At 42.2% G+C, this 15,785-nt stretch overlaps 1 protein-coding gene across 2 annotated transcripts in view; it reads left to right on the top strand.

The window, feature by feature from the left end:
- Positions 1-15,785, top strand: part of sfxn3 (sideroflexin 3) — a 51,883-nt gene that overhangs the window by 15,353 nt on the left and 20,745 nt on the right. For both annotated transcript variants that reach the window (XM_059652947.1, XM_048551501.2), the window contains exons 3-6: positions 2,394-2,564; positions 4,275-4,373; positions 8,459-8,534; positions 14,623-14,708. In XM_059652947.1, coding sequence (XP_059508930.1) covers positions 2,394-2,564; positions 4,275-4,373; positions 8,459-8,534; positions 14,623-14,708 — 432 coding nt within the window. The remainder of the gene's footprint in view (positions 1-2,393; positions 2,565-4,274; positions 4,374-8,458; positions 8,535-14,622; positions 14,709-15,785) is intronic.

Below are 15,785 nucleotides of genomic sequence, written 5' to 3'. Positions count from 1 at the left end.
AAGCTTGATTTTCAAGGCCAAATTACCTGCCAACACTTCCTGTACAGACTTGCATAAATAGTTACCTTGGCTATGAACCAGAGGGTAACTAGCACTAATGTGACCACCTCCTAGTTGAGGACATAGAGAAAGGCAGGGACAACATTGGGTAAAGTGGATGAGAGTTACCATGTCAAATGACATCTGATATGTCTGCTAAGCCACTATTCATACTGCAACCCTTCTGCCTTGCAGAATTAAGATAATTCAATCGCATCACACAAGGCAGTTTGGGTATCTTTTACTGTTGTATCTCTTCACTAGTTGGCTGATAGTAAGAAATTTGACATAGTGAGCATGTGCTATCTTACCTGTTATTAAATATGTACAGAGTGCTAATATCTACTAATGAGCTTACGGTAGTAATTTATGTCTCTAGAACAGTCTTGCATATTATCCAGTCTTTTCCTGAGGAGTAGCTGCAGACATTAACATTCATTAATGGAGATTTCCATTATTTGTGGAAGCTATGAACAGATATCTTAAGTTTCCATTATCTGAAAGCCTGCAGTTGGCAGTATTTCACAGTCCTGTCATTTACAGAATTATACACACCGTTTTTTAAAATGAAGTCACTAGGCTTAATTTCAGTAATTATTTAAGACCGAAAAAAAAATGCCTGCAAGAAGAATGTCAAGCCAGTCAGCAGGAAAATCTTTAGGTTTTGCATTCAGTTTCAATTTCAGTAAGATCTGTTATCTAGCTTCTTTTTAATCCTAGTTTCACAGCAGCCACTAAAAGATGCTGTGAAGTGGAGCTATTATATTATAACATAGAGTACTGAAGGCTTCTACAATTTTGGGATTGGATTTTGCCAGAACAGATGAAACAATTGTTTTGTTTTCTTGGATACATCAGTGCATCATAACCCTTTATTCTACAGAATGCATGGTAAACCATACCTTTTACTCAAGTGACTGAGCATGTAAAAAAGGAACTGTGTCATAGTGACATCAGATCACAGGGAGCTGGAACCTGGCTCTGGCAAGATTCTTCTCTTACTTTCTCTTGTATATTGTTGTGCTTAGTAAAGCCTGTAAGTGTTTACTCACCTGAGCTTAGGACACGGTGGCGATGGTATTCAGACCTGGGGGAACAAGAGAGAAATGACGAGGGGCACCTGAAGTGGTCTAGCAGAATGCGGTGCTATGGATGAAAGGTGACGTCTGCCCAGCACTCTGACCAAGACAGTGGGAAAGAAACCTTAACTGAAGCCCAGCAGTGAAAGGGAGCAGCAGGTGATGGATTTGATTGGCCCATTTAGCTGCCCGACCGCAGAGATGAAAAGCTCATGCAATGCTGACAAACTGTAGGGAAAAAGTCTACCACAGGGAATGTGACAAATTGAAAAAAATTTCAGCCAGCCACAGTGAGTAACAAATTCGAGATCAAAGATCTTCGAGAAGAGGAAGAACATGTGGGCAGTTTATCTAGTGATGGTAATGTGTGCTTAGAGAGGAACCATTTCAGAGCTCAAGCCGCAGAACAGAAACCTAAACTCAAAGCACAATAGTCAAAGTATTCGAGTATTAAAGGAGGGTACTGGATAGGGGAGAATAAGGTGGGCTTTTGTGGGATGCAACAGGCTCATTTAGACTTCCCTAAATTTGCAGACCCATAAAATGAATCCTGGCATGCAGAGCTGATGGTTAGGGGCAAGTGAGCCTGAAATGTGGACAGGTGTATCTATTCTTTCAGATACAAGCAACTCAGCTGAACATGGAAGATCTGCCAGTGTTACAGGCTTAAGTTCTATGAATGTAAATGACGGATGCTTTAACACTTGAAGAACTATGAAAAAGCCTCACAAATCACATATAAACACAAACAAAACTTAAATTCTCCACAGCTAGAAAAATGGTTGCAATATGTGATAAAATTTGGATTAACTGGCTGGAAAGGAATTTTGAATTATCCACAACATAGCATCTGGAGTTTGCCATCTTCCTCTTCAATGAGTTGTGATGGTTTGATTCCTGAAGAGTTGTCCCTCCAATCAGTTCTTTCCTGATTGGTCTTCACTGCTGCACAGCTTGGGGAACTAGCCTGTTAATATTCACTCACCCAAATGTAGACCTGATATTGTTGCACATTTCAAATGGAAAATCGGGGGCAACAATCATTGAGAGTTCTGAAGAAGGATCACTTGGAGTCAATATTAACTTTGTTTCTCTCTCAGATCTGCCAGATCGCCCAAGTTTCTCCAGCAATTTCTGATTTTGTTTGTTCCACATTTACGCTGAATCCAAACTGTAGCAGACCAGGTTTTACTGGGTCCCCAGTGTATATTTAATTCTGTGATGACTTAATTTGGTATTGCTTTGCTCATAATTCTAGCATTTTTGATTTTTCAGGCATGGTAAAGTCCAACCAGGCCTAACTGAAGATGAACTTTGGAAAGCGAAGTACATCTATGATTCGGCTTTTCATCCAGACACAGGTGAAAAAATGATTCTGATTGGGCGGATGTCTGCCCAGGTTCCAATGAATATGACCATTACTGGTTGCATGCTGACGTTTTACAGGCAAGTTTATGTTAAAATTTACAAACGTATAAAATAAAAGTTAGTGTTTTTTTTACAATTATATATGAAAACTGTGTGCTGGTGAGTTTTCATAAGCAGTTTATAATTCATTGAACATATATTAGGAACAAAACAGCCCAATATTTACTTAGCGATGATGGTTCATGCAGTGAGCAATTAAACTGCAGTTTGTTGACTATATGGCTCAGTGACATCAAATGGTATTGGTAGTTACAATAAATTGGACATAAATGAATCTAAAAGATCTTGCATTTTTTATAGCGTTTCAGAGGTCACCTCAGGATACCCCAAAGTGGCATACACCTGTCCTATAGGTAAACAGGGCTGCCAATTTGGATGGAGCTAAATGCCACTAATGGTGGGAAGATAGCCGATTGGGTAATCATTTTTGTAGCTTTGGATATTGGGTTCTGAGAGAATATTTCCAGTTTCCTTCAATTAGTACCATGAAATCTGTCACGTCCCTCTTGGAATACAGTTGGCTCCTTTAATGTAATATCTGATCTGAAGACATTGCCTCTAACAATGTTGAATCCCTTCAGTATTGCAGTGCATTGTCAGCATAGATTGTGCTTAAGCCTCACAGCACAATTTTCTTTTCATTTTGAAAATTCGGCTTTCTTAATGACCTCTGGTGAAGGTTGAATATTGTCTTCCCTTTACCTGTTCTTTGACTGGAAATTTAATTTTAAAAGTGCTTTGAATTCATTGAGTCTGAAGATTCTTGTGTTTTTGTTTTGTTGAATAGCCAAAACCCAGTGGATTTTTAATGCTTGTGTTGTCTTGAGTGAGAATGAGATGTGTATTGAAGAGTATTTGAATAAGTAACTTGGAAAATGGGCTGTTTTATGTTAGTCTTCTTTTCCCTTGAACACAGTTGAAAAGGAGAAGAGATAGTTGTGTGGATGAAGGAGCTATCTATTTGCCCTGCTTAGTTAAGTTGAAATTATATTATTCAAAGATCTATTATAAATAGATTCCTTTTGTCATTTGAGCTAGATCTTCGTGACTTGTTTCTAATTAGTCAGAAGTCAAACTTTTGGTCTTACTATCTGCAGAGTGCTTGCTAAAATACAACTGGGGTTTGAAACAGGATTTATATTTTAGTCAATTTGTCTGGACAGGATGTGACACATCTCCATGGCAGCTGGGATCTGAACCCAGGTCTTCTTGCCCAGAGGTAGAGACAATACCACTGGCACCACAAGAGCCTAGTTCTTTAGTCTTTGATGATTGGATTGAATAAATACTTCCGAAACATTCAGAGTTGTTCCACCCCCCTGGAGCAGGCGGGACATTCTGTCCCAGAAGTAAGGACGCTACCATTACATCACAAGAGCCCTTGTTGTATAGAAATTTCCTAATCAGTTTGCTCAGGGATGGTATGACATACCGTGTGCATATTGCATTCAGGTGGTGGACATGAGTCTAACTTGTGTGAAATATGAACAAGAAATGTGCTTGGTGGTTTGGAGGTGCACGTTTTAAAATGTATGACTCTTTAAATTATGTACTGCCTCTCTATGATTCACCTTCTGCCTTAGCTGAAACAGTGTCATAGAGAGAGTCACACATGATGAAATAGAGCATGTAATGGCTGGTCTTCCTGCCACTTGTGTCTGTATTAAGCCCATTCCTTTCCCAGTGTGGAATGCTGCTTGATTCTTTACTTTTCTCTTTATTTGACAGGACCACTCCAGCAGTAGTCTTTTGGCAGTGGGCTAATCAGTCCTTCAATGCAGTTGTTAATTATACCAACAGAAGTGGGGATGCACCACTGACAGTGGGGTAGGTAACTCTGAATCAGTTCCATGGTCAGTCATGAATCATAATTAATTTGTGAGAGTTTAGTTCAACTCCTTGAAGACTGGTTATCAATTCTCATGAGCCACTGTAATGAGTTATTTATCTATTCGAAATAATGGCTTAAAATGTATGATCAAATGAAATTAAATCTTATTAGATGCTTATGATGTTTTTGGAAGAAAAATGCCCTAAATTCATGTGGGCAAGTTTGCACTTTGTATTCTTTTCTATTTTCTTTCTTTCTTTCTTAGTCTTCAACAATCCAAGCAATTTCAGCCCTATTCTCTAATTGCTACAGTCTATGATTATTTCTAGGTTGTTTGTGAGAAAAGCCTATTTTAGTTCTATTGCACGAAATGGCTGTGTCGCTGCCTCTGATCCAGAGGTTCTGTGTTTGAGTCCCAGCCTGAGACTTTATGGTCATTCATTACACAGCTATAAAGTTTTAGTATCAACCTCAAAGCCTTCCAATGGCAGGTGGTAAGAGTGGGAGGGTTTAATGGTGAACCATATGATGGATAGAATGTTGGAGCCTCTAACATGACCATCCGTTGCTCTATGCTGAAACACAATACCATAGAAAATGTTACCATAGCAACCAGGATCCTGAATGAACCGTAATGTTGTTCAATGAGAAAAGTGGAATGCTTAGTGTGGTTCAAAGGTTTGCCTGTAGCTTTAAGTCACTGTTGTTTTTTTCTGCGTGAATTATAAGATAGAGCGTAGAACAGTACAGGCCCTTTGACCCACGATGTTGTGCTGAACTTTTACCCTAAACTTAAGCTCTGTCTAGCCTCCGCCCTTACCTTATACTATTATCCATATGCCTATCTAATAGCTGTTTAAACGCCCCAAAGAGGCCAACTCCACTACCCTCTCCGGCAATACATTCCACACCCCATCCACTCTGAGTAAAGAACCTGCCTCTGATGTATCCCCGATATCTACCTCCTTTCACTTTAAAACTATGTCCCTTCATAAAAGCTACCTCCACGCTGGGAAAAATTCTCTGGCTATCTATACCTCTGATCATTCTGTATACCTCTATCAAGTCACCTCTCATCCTTCGTCATTCTAAAGAGAAAAGCCCTAGGTCTCTCAACCTTTCCTCATGTTCCAGGCAACATCCTGGTAAATCTCTTCTGCACCTTTTCCAACGCTTCCACATTCTTCCTGTAATGAGGCGAACAGAACTGGACACAATACTCCAGATGTGGCCAAACCAAGCTTTTGTACAGCTGGAGCATAACTTCACGGCTCTTGAACTTGATCCCTCTGTTAATGAAAGCTAACAAACCATTTGCCTTAACAACTCTATCCACCTGGGTGGCAGCTTTCAGGGAACTGTGAACGTGAATCACAAGATTCCTCTGCTCCTCCACGCTGCCAAGAATCTTTCTGTTAACCCTGAATTCTGCTTTCAAGTTTGTCCTTCACACTTCAGGGTTAAACGCCATCTGCCACTTCTCAGCCCAGCTCTGCATCCTATCAATGTCCCTTTGTAACCTAGAACAGCCCTCCATGCTGTCCACAACTCAACCCACCTTCATATCACCCACAAACTTGCTAATCCACCCTTCTACTCCTACATCCAAATCGTTTACAAAAATCACAAATAGAAGAGGACCCAGAACAGATACTTGTGGTACATCACTCGTAACTGAGCACCATGTTGAATATTTTCCATCCGCTACCACCCTTAGAAGACACAGGTTTTCTCATGCCCCCTTATAGCTCTCCTAAGCCCTTTCTTCAGCTCCTTCCTGGATAACTTATATCCCTCTAGAGCCTTTTCCGTTTCTCATTTCCTAAACTGTATTTGAGGCTCCTTCTTCATCCTAACCAGTTGTTCGACCTCTCTCGAGAACCAAGGCTCCCTCACTCGACCGCATCCTCCCTGCCTGCTAGGGACAACCTTATCGAGCACACGCAGTACGCATTCCTTAAACAATCTCCACATTTCTACAGTGCTCTTCCTTGACAGGATCTGTTTCCAATTTATGTTACCCAGCTCTTGCCTGGCAGAATTGTAATTACCCTTCCCCCTTTTATAAATCTTACCCTGCTGTATGTACATATCCTTTTCCATGACCATTGTAAAAGTAACAGAGTTATGATAGCTACCGCCGAAATACTGTCCTACCAACAGGCCTAACACTTGGCCCGGGTTCATTGTCAAGCACCAAATCCAAAGTGGCTTCTCCTCGTGTTGGTCTATCTACCTACTGTGTCAGGAATCCTTCCTGAACACACTGGACAAAGTCCACTCCATCTAAACTATTACAACTAAAATGTTTCCGATCAATATTTGGAAAGTTGAAGTCACCCATGACTACACCCCTGTGACTTCTGCACCTTTCCAGTATGTGCTTCCCAATCCGCTCCTCTACTTCTCTGCAACTATTAGGGGGTCTGTTCTTTAAAAAAACACAAAAAGTGACTGCTCCTTTCTCATTCCTGACCCCAACCCAAACTACCTGTGTAGACATATCATTCTTGAACTGCTTTTCAGTAGCAGCTATTCTCGCTCTGACTAGCAATGCCACTCCCCCACCTTTTTTTCCACCCTCACTATTTCTTGCAGGTGAAGTCGGAGGGACACCAGCAGTGACCCCTTGCCTCCCACATCCTGCAAGAGGAGCATGCAACTACCCTAGCTTCCATTCCCTCTACTCTAGATTTTCAGAAGAAGAATTTAAAAATAAAAAGAAGCCTTACCTTATCGAACCTCCACGCAGTCTTTTTTTGGTTAGAGGAGGGGGATGTGTGGCAGACACTGCACGTGTAGTGTTTCGGGTTTAGCCAATGCCTGAATTTATCTGTTTCTTCCTGGCTCGCATTCCCCCCACACACCCGCTGCTGAAAACACAAGGCACGAGGCAAGCTTTTATACAGGGAGAAACAAAGGCCACCTTACCTTCCCCTCGGCACTCGGGCTCACGCTGCTGCCGCTGGAAACTAGATATGGCAGCAACAGTGCAAATTGGAGAAAATAACTTACAGAAACACCATCAATTTAGATTTTTGAAAAGGGACTGGACAGGAAACAAAATCCTTAAAGTTTTGTGCACTTGAGGTTGTTTGGCTCGCCGAGCTGTTTTGTTGTTTCGTTACCGTGCTGGGTAACATCCTCTGAAGCATCAGTGTGTTTTCCTGCCTGATTTTTAAACTCTAGGGTCCATTGCGATGGATTGTCTCACTTCCGCATTTCCTCCGTAGTGGAATGTACATGGTGTGGAGTTCCAGGTGTTTATTAATAGCATGCTTCATGCTTCAACACCTACCACCCGAGCTACAGATCTACTCCAAAACTTTAGAAATTTGTGCACTGCCAAGTTCAAGTGAGCAGATTACATGAGGACTTAAACCCATCCATACTAATACTACCCATTACCATTAAATCTTCAAAGGGCACGGGCTCAGAGGGTAGCATGATGACTCAGTGGTTAGCGCTGCTGTCTCTCGGTGCCAGGGACCCAGGTTCGATTCCAACCTCGGGTGACTGTCTGCATGTAGTTTGCACAATCTCCCTGTCTCTGCATGGGTTTGCTCCGGTTTCCTCCCATAGTCCAAAGATGTGCAGGTTATTTGGGTTGGCCATGCTAAATTGTCCATAATGTCCAGGGATGTGCAGGCTAGGTGGACTAGCCATGGGAATGCAGGGTTGTAGGGATAGCGTAGGAGATGGGGCTGGATGGGGTGCCCTCTGGAGGGTTGGCATGGGCTGAATGGTCTGCTTCCAAGCTGGAGGAGTTTTATGATTCTGTGACAGTTTCTAATTTATGCAGTTATGGCATCTCATGTAAACGTTGCTTGTTAGGACTGAATTTCGATGATTTTGTGCTCTGGCTGCCCTGTTTATGGAGAACTGAAAAGGCACCTACTCTGTATTCTGGGAACTGAATTGTTGTTCAGGTTTGAGACTATGGTATACTGGTTAAATGTACCTGTTGATTCCAAACACCATGCCTGACTTAAATAGATCTTGATCTGATATTATTTAAGTCTGAAAAGTTTAAATTATTCAATCCTCATTCTAAATTTTACTTTTCTATGGACTTTTGCAGCCAGCTGGGTACCGCATATGTCAGTGCAACAACAGGTGCTGTTGTCACAGCCCTTGGGCTAAAGTCACTCACGAAGGTAATGGTTATTAATCTATTGATCTAAAACCTTTAATGTTATTTGCAAATGTAGCTAATGTTTTATTTTAACAATAATGTTGTTCTGTCATTTTTAAAAAATGTTTTACTTACCGTTTTTGCATATCCTAATGAGTCTGTCCCTCATAATCGTTGGATCCCAGAATTTGCAACTCAGCACGACCATGGGGACATCATACCACAAGGGCTGCTGCAAATCTTGGGGTAACTGAGAACGTGCCATCATTGCCATCTTGAAAAGTAATGCTTTTATAGTTAGAAATGATATGGCAACGATTGTTAAAATAGCACAATGGTCATTTGTGTGACCCTGTTAGATTAAATTAGATTTAAACTTTATTGCCATGTGTATCCAAGTACAAAAGTACAATGAAAAGTTTTCAACATTGCCATACACGGCATCATCTTAGGTACAAATACTTCGGTACAAAAACTTAAGAACAAGATAGAAAGAAATAAGGAGCAAAGTTAAACATTTCCGTCCCCCTTAGTATTATATCAAGAAATAAAGCTAAAAGTTCAAACACTGCAGTTACGTAATCTGTTACACTAATTACTGATAAGATTATTTGGTGCGGATAAGCCAACTTAAGGTTTGTAAAAACTTGTCAATACATCGAATAACATTAATGTTGACTTATTTTAAGCCTTGTGTATAGGTATAGATTTAAAAAGTACTTCACCTTCAATTGTTCCATACACCCAGTTGAGTAACAAGCCTCAAAAAGGAGAAAGATGCAGCGTTAGTATGGTCTTATGCATATTGGCAAATTGGTCAGAACCATTAATGGTTGGTTATGAGAGGAGGCAGTGACTTCATTTTACCTTTTAAGTTCAGTCGCTCCAAGGTCAGGACAGAGTCAGTATTTTCAAACAGATGTACTTTCTATCCATTCCAGTACAAGTCTGATATTTGTTTACCTGTATTAAACAATAATTAATCCTTCAGGTGAAAACAGAGAAAGAGATCAGTTTTCTCTAAAATTAGCTAACACAATCGTAAGAGTGTGCACTTTTGAAGTTTGATTTCTGTGGAGAGATGTGATATTGTCAGTTTTTCCATTTAATTTCAAACTCTAATACCTCCAATTTTTGGGATTACTAGGGAAGTATAATTATGTTACACGATGATGCAACAAGTTGAATTTTGCGTGCCGCATGTGGCAAAATATAACATGAAATTATACATAGAGAGTTCCTTTTGGTCAGTTATGTCATATTGAGGCATTTTGTATTGAGGCTGAACACTTTCTTGCAAAGAAGTTGGGAAATGAGAGGCAGTGAGACTGAAACATGGAGAAAACAATTATGGAGCAATCCAGAGATAATGGAAACTGCAGTTACTGGAGAATCCAAGATAATAAAATGTGAGGCTGGATGAACACAACAGGCCAAGCAGCATCTCAGGAGCACAAAAGCTGACGTTTCGGGCCTAGACCCTTCATCAGAGAGGGGGATGGGGAGAGGGAACTGGAATAAATAGGGAGAGAGGGGGACTCTCTCCACCTATCTTCTTTACTCTCCATCTTCAGTCCGCCTCCCCCCCTCTCCCTATTTATTCCAGAACCCTCTCCCTATCCCCCTTTTCTGATGAAGGGTCTAGGCCCGAAACGTCAGCTTTTGTGCTGCTAAGATGCTGCTTGGCCTGCTGTGTTCATCCAGCTCCACACTTTATTATTATGGAGCAATCCAGACAGTGTTTTGGGAGCAGCTTATTAATCTGCTTTTGCCAGACAAAATTACAGGGTACAGACAGAAGCAAACGCCGTAAACAAAAATACTAGAAAAGGACAAAGTACGTGACTGACGTAATTCACTTGGAAACCATTCAGTTGTACCACAGCAGTGCACACAGGCTGGTCATTAGGTCAAACCATTAGCCATTATTCCTAAAGGAGTCATAGAAAGTTTATGACACAGAAAGAGGCCACTTTGTTCAGCTGGTGCATTCAAAACAGACCATGAGCCACCTAGCCTAATCCTTCTTCCAGCATTGGCCTGTGGCCCTGAAGAATATTGTACTTGAGGTACAAACCCTGAAACCATTTAGATAATTTGACGGTTTCTGCCTCAACTATGTTTCTCTGGAAGTGAGTTCCAGACCTTCACCACCCTCTGGATGGAAATCTCTTTCCTCATCTCCCTCTTTCAACCAATCACTTCAAACCTATGCATTAATCCTCATGCAAGGGTAAGGGTAAAGAGGCCCTACCCATCCATTCTGTCCAGGTTGTTTACAACTTTGTACATTTCGTTGAAACCTCCCTTCAGCTTCCTTATGGTTGCATTTCCCAGGCCCCGGAGCTCCTCATAAATCTTTTTTTGCACTTTTTGTTTCGTGCGCAATTACATTCTTTCTGTATTGAGGTGACTGGTACCCAAGTTATGGCCTAACCAATGACATATTATTTGGTATAACCTCCTTGCTGTGGTATCTCCGCTAATAAATGAAAGTGTCCCATATGCCACCTTAACCAACTTATCGAGTTGTTCTGCAACCTTCAGCAATTTGTGGATATTTTATCCAATGCTTTTCACTTCCTCTGCACCTCTCAGTATTCTTCCATTAATGGTCTATTCCTTGACACTGTTTGACCTCCCCAAAAATGCACCTGTCATTACTCTGGGTTGATTTCCATTTTCCAACTTGACTCACTTGACCAGTCCATTGACAAATTACAGAGATAATGGGAACTGCAGATGCTGGAGAATTCCAAGATAATAAAATGTGAGGCTGGATGTACACAGCAGGCCAAGCAGCATCTCGGGAGCACAAAAGCTGACGTTTCGGGCCTAGACCCTTCATCAGAAAAGGGGGATGGGGAGAGGGTTCTGAAATAAATAGGGAGAGAGGGGGAGGCGGATTGAAGGTGGATAGAGGAGAAGATAGGTGGAGAGGAGACAAGTGGGCTGGTTTTAGGATGCGGTGGGGGGAGGGCAGATTTTGAAGCTTGTGAAATTCACATTGATACCATTGGGCTGCAGGGTTCCCAAGCGGAATATGAGTTCCTGCAACCTTCAGGTGGCGCACCTCCATTCCCTACCTACTAACCTCATCCCACCCCCTTGACCTGTCCGTCCTCCCCAGACTGACCTACCCCCTCCCTACCTCCCCACCTACACTCACCCCTACAGGCTCCATCCCCGCCTCTTTAACTTGTCTGTCTCCTCTCCACCTATCTTCTCCTCCATCCACCCTCGATCCGCCTCCCCCTCTCTCCCCACCCATCTCAGAACTCTCACCCCATCCCCCTCTCCAATGAAGGGTCAAGGCCCAAAACGTCAGCCTCCGTGCTCCCGAGACGCCGCTGGGCCCGCCGTGCCCCATTTGCCCTGTCTCATGGACATTGCAGTCCCTGCAGCTGTAATCAAAGTGCAGTGGGCAGGGAGAGAGCTAGAGACAGATAGAGAGAGAGAAATGGAGACAGACTGATGGAGACAGGGAGAGTGTCAGAGACGGAAAAAGGGAGAGATAGAGATAGATGGCAAGAGAGCTAGAGATAGAGAGAGATACAGAGATGGAAAAACATAGAGAGACAGACACAGACAGAATGAGAGAGGGAGAGAAAGACAGAATGAGACATAGAGAGAGAGACAGAAAAAGAGCAAGAGACAGAACAGAGAGGGAGATAGAGAAAGAGAGACAGAGAGAAAGAAGGAGATAAACAGAGATAGAGCAAGACACAAAACAGATAAGGAGGTAGACTGAGAGCAAGAGACAAAGGGAGCAGAGAAAGTGTGTGTGAGAGAGAGAGAGAGAGAGAGAGAGAGAGAGAGATGAAGGGAGACAGAGAGAGACAGACAGAGAAAGAGACGGAGATAAGGAGAGACACAATTCCAGAGCTCAGGGCCTGGGCAGCAAAAGACATGGCCAATAATGATGCAGTGCAGGGATCTCAGAGAACTGTAGGGATGGAGGAGGTGACAAAGATAGGGAGAGGGAAGATACTGAAGGGATTTGAAAACCAGGATGAGAATTTTAAAATCCAGGCTGGATGAGAAGCCAAAGCAGGTCAACAAGAACAGCCTACACGTCAACAGTAAAAGCAGAGCCCTCTGACACATCCTGCGATAATATTTTTATGTTGGCCTGAGTGATGATAAACTGTCAACTTGAGGGCCTGTGGGAATTATTGAGTCAATTTACTGATTTGTTTCAGATTGGACTGAAGTTTCCTCCATCAATGACAAGGCTGACAAAGCATATGCTTATATCTGTCTCCATAGCTCGCTGCTGCTCCTGGAATACGTCAGTGTCCTGTCACTGCAGCCTACAGCGCCAGCCCATACTGAGACCTCTGACCTGACCTCACTGCTGTCAGTCAGAGGCAACTGAAACTTGGTATTTGTAGCTGCCTCATGAACATATCTTCCTTGGTCATTAAGTCCCAGAGTGGGATTGTGAACCAGAGAGACAGGCTGAAAGGCAGGAACTCCAAAACTATGTCACAAAATTTTGTTCTAGGTAATGGGAACTGCAGATGCTGGAGAATCCAAGATGGCGGAGTGTGGAGCTGGATGAGTACGGCAGGCCCAGCGGCGTCTCGGGAGCGTGGAGGCTGACGTTTTGGGCCTGGACCCTTCATCGGAGAGGGGGATGGGGTGAGAGTTCTGAGATGGGTGGGGAGAGAGGGGGAGGCGGATCGAGGGTGGATGGAGGAGAAGATAGGTGGAGAGGAGACAGACAAGTTAAAGAGGTGGGGATGGAGCCTGTAGGGGTGAGTGTAGGTGGGGAGGTAGGGAGGGGGTAGGTCAGTCTGGGGAGAACGGACAGGTCAAGGGGGTGGGATGAGGTTAGTAGGTAGGGAATGGAGGTGCGCCACCTGAAGGTTGCAGGAACTCATATTCCGCTTGGGAACCCTGCAGCCCAATGGTATCAATGTGGATTTCACAAGCTTCAAAATCTGCCCTCCCCCCACCGCATCCTAAAACCAGCCCACTTGTCTCCTCTCCACCTATCTTCTCCTCTATCCACCTTCAATCCGCCTCCCCCTCTCTCCCTATTTATTTCAGAACCCTCTCCCCATCCCCCTTTTCTGATGAAGGGTAAACGTAGGCTTTTGTGCTCCTGAGATGCTGCTTGGCCTGTTGTGTTCATCCAGCCTCACATTTTATTATCTGACAAATTACAGTTTTGATCCTCCCTTTCAACCATTTGGCTATTATTGAGGTTTTATAGTGTCTGAAGGTTTTCCAGACCTTTGTGAAGTTTGTAAAAAGACCTTTTGTTACAATAGTGTGAAGATGCAAAGTCGTCTTTCAGTTGCTTTGGCAGCTAAAATCAGTGATGGGTGTAAGTGTTGCGTGCTCTTCAATTATTGATTACCAATCATCACCTATAAATTATAATTTTAGCAATGTCAATGCTCTGGAGAATGTGGAGAAGAAGATATTTGAGAATAGTTACGGGAATAAGGAAGTTCAGGCTTGCAGAGACTTTGTTTTTATTTTAAAGATTGGGGGGTTATTTAATGGAGATATTCAGCATTTATGAAATATTTGGAGCATATAAGCTATCTCCATTGGCAGTGGCGATACTATTCAGAGAATATACAGATAATTGATATAAAAGCTGGGGGAAGATGAGTGTGTTTTGTACAGCAGGTTTGGATGCTCAGGAATATATACTGCCTGTTGGAAATTTGGTGCCAACTCTGAATGTGAATTGGATACATAAATGAAAGGAAAACCTGTGGAATCCAATGGGAAAAGAGCAAACAGTTGGGAATAATCAGTTAACTTTTTCAAAGAGTGAGCAGAGGCACAATGTGCCAGATTCAGTCCTTATCTACTATATGACGCTATGATTGTAGACAATAGACAATAGGTGCAGGAGTAGGCCATTCAGCCCTTCGAGCCAGAACCAGCATTCATTATGATTGATTGTAATTTGGTTGGAGCAGAGTGAGGATAAAAGATGGAGATCAAAGGCTCCCAGAAGGTTCCTCCTTAAAGATCATACTGAATGATCATTAGTTTCTTGTAATTGAAGTTTCCAGATTTGATTTACCATAGTTAGTGATCCATTAAAGATTAATGATTTTCCTTCCTTTCTTCCTTTCCTGAAGCATTTGCCCTCTCTGATTGCACGTTTTGTGCCCTTCGCTGCAGTAGCTGCTGCCAACTGTATCAATATCCCTTTCATGCGGCAGAGGTAAGATCACCACAAAATGCAGGTAGTGACAAAGTGCTAGAAAGTGGGCTGATGGGGAAGACACTGAAAATGCTGGAAATCTGATGCAAAATTGGAAAACATTGAAAATGTTTCAAAGTCCTGAAGTCATCTAAATGAAGAAATAGCTGTACTCTGACTCTGTTAGAGCTGCAGACCAGAGCAAGAGACAGTTCTTTGCTAATCAAGCACTGAGAACCTACCACAACAAGTAGAGATTAAGAGTCTGAAACGGCACCTATCACCACTTCGATACAATTTAATACTTGCTCAATTTCTTAGTTAAAAATGGTGACGATTACTTGATAATATAAAAACAGATCTATTTATACTCAAATTTCTAATACAAAATTGCCGCAATTCAGAATATTTTAAGATGAAAATTATTTTTAAAATTAGAGTCTAATGTTGTTATTTGGATATCTTACAGCACAATGAAAAATTGCAAGTTATTACTATTTATCTCAATAGCTTAAGTTACTTTCAATCATAATGTGCAGTATCCCATAGGTGACAGAATTGTCACAGCACAAAGAAACCATTCAGCCCATCACAGTTGTGCCAGCTGTCTGATCAATTTACTGAGCGCCATTCCTCCACCTCGTAACCCTACCTACTCTCCTTTCGGATAGTGTGATTGAACCTTCTTTCCTCGCAATCACAGGCAGTTCAGAACTTAACCACACCCTGTGTGAACACTCTTTTTCATGTAAGTTTTGCTTCTTTTGACAATTACAACAAATCCAGACCGTCTTGTTCTTGATTCGTTCATGAGCGGCTGAAGTTTCTCCCTATCTATCCTTTCCAGGCCCCTCATGATCTTTAATGCCTCAGTAAAACCTCCTTTCAGCTTTCTTTTCCTCAAGGAAAACAGCCCTTATTTTTCCAATCTATCTTCTTAGATCAGAGTCCTCATTTATGGAATGATCCTTATGAATCATTTCTGTACAATTTCCAATACCTTCACATCTTTACTAAATTGCGGTGCCCAGTACTGAATGTGATGCTATATCTGTGGCTAAATGAATACATTATACAAGTTAAACGTCACCTCTTGCT

This window comes from Stegostoma tigrinum, chromosome 20 (assembly GCF_030684315.1).
Source record: "Stegostoma tigrinum isolate sSteTig4 chromosome 20, sSteTig4.hap1, whole genome shotgun sequence".
In the NCBI taxonomy this organism is placed as follows: Eukaryota; Metazoa; Chordata; class Chondrichthyes; order Orectolobiformes; family Stegostomatidae; genus Stegostoma; species Stegostoma tigrinum.
This window is presented reverse-complemented; position numbering and strand designations above follow the sequence as displayed.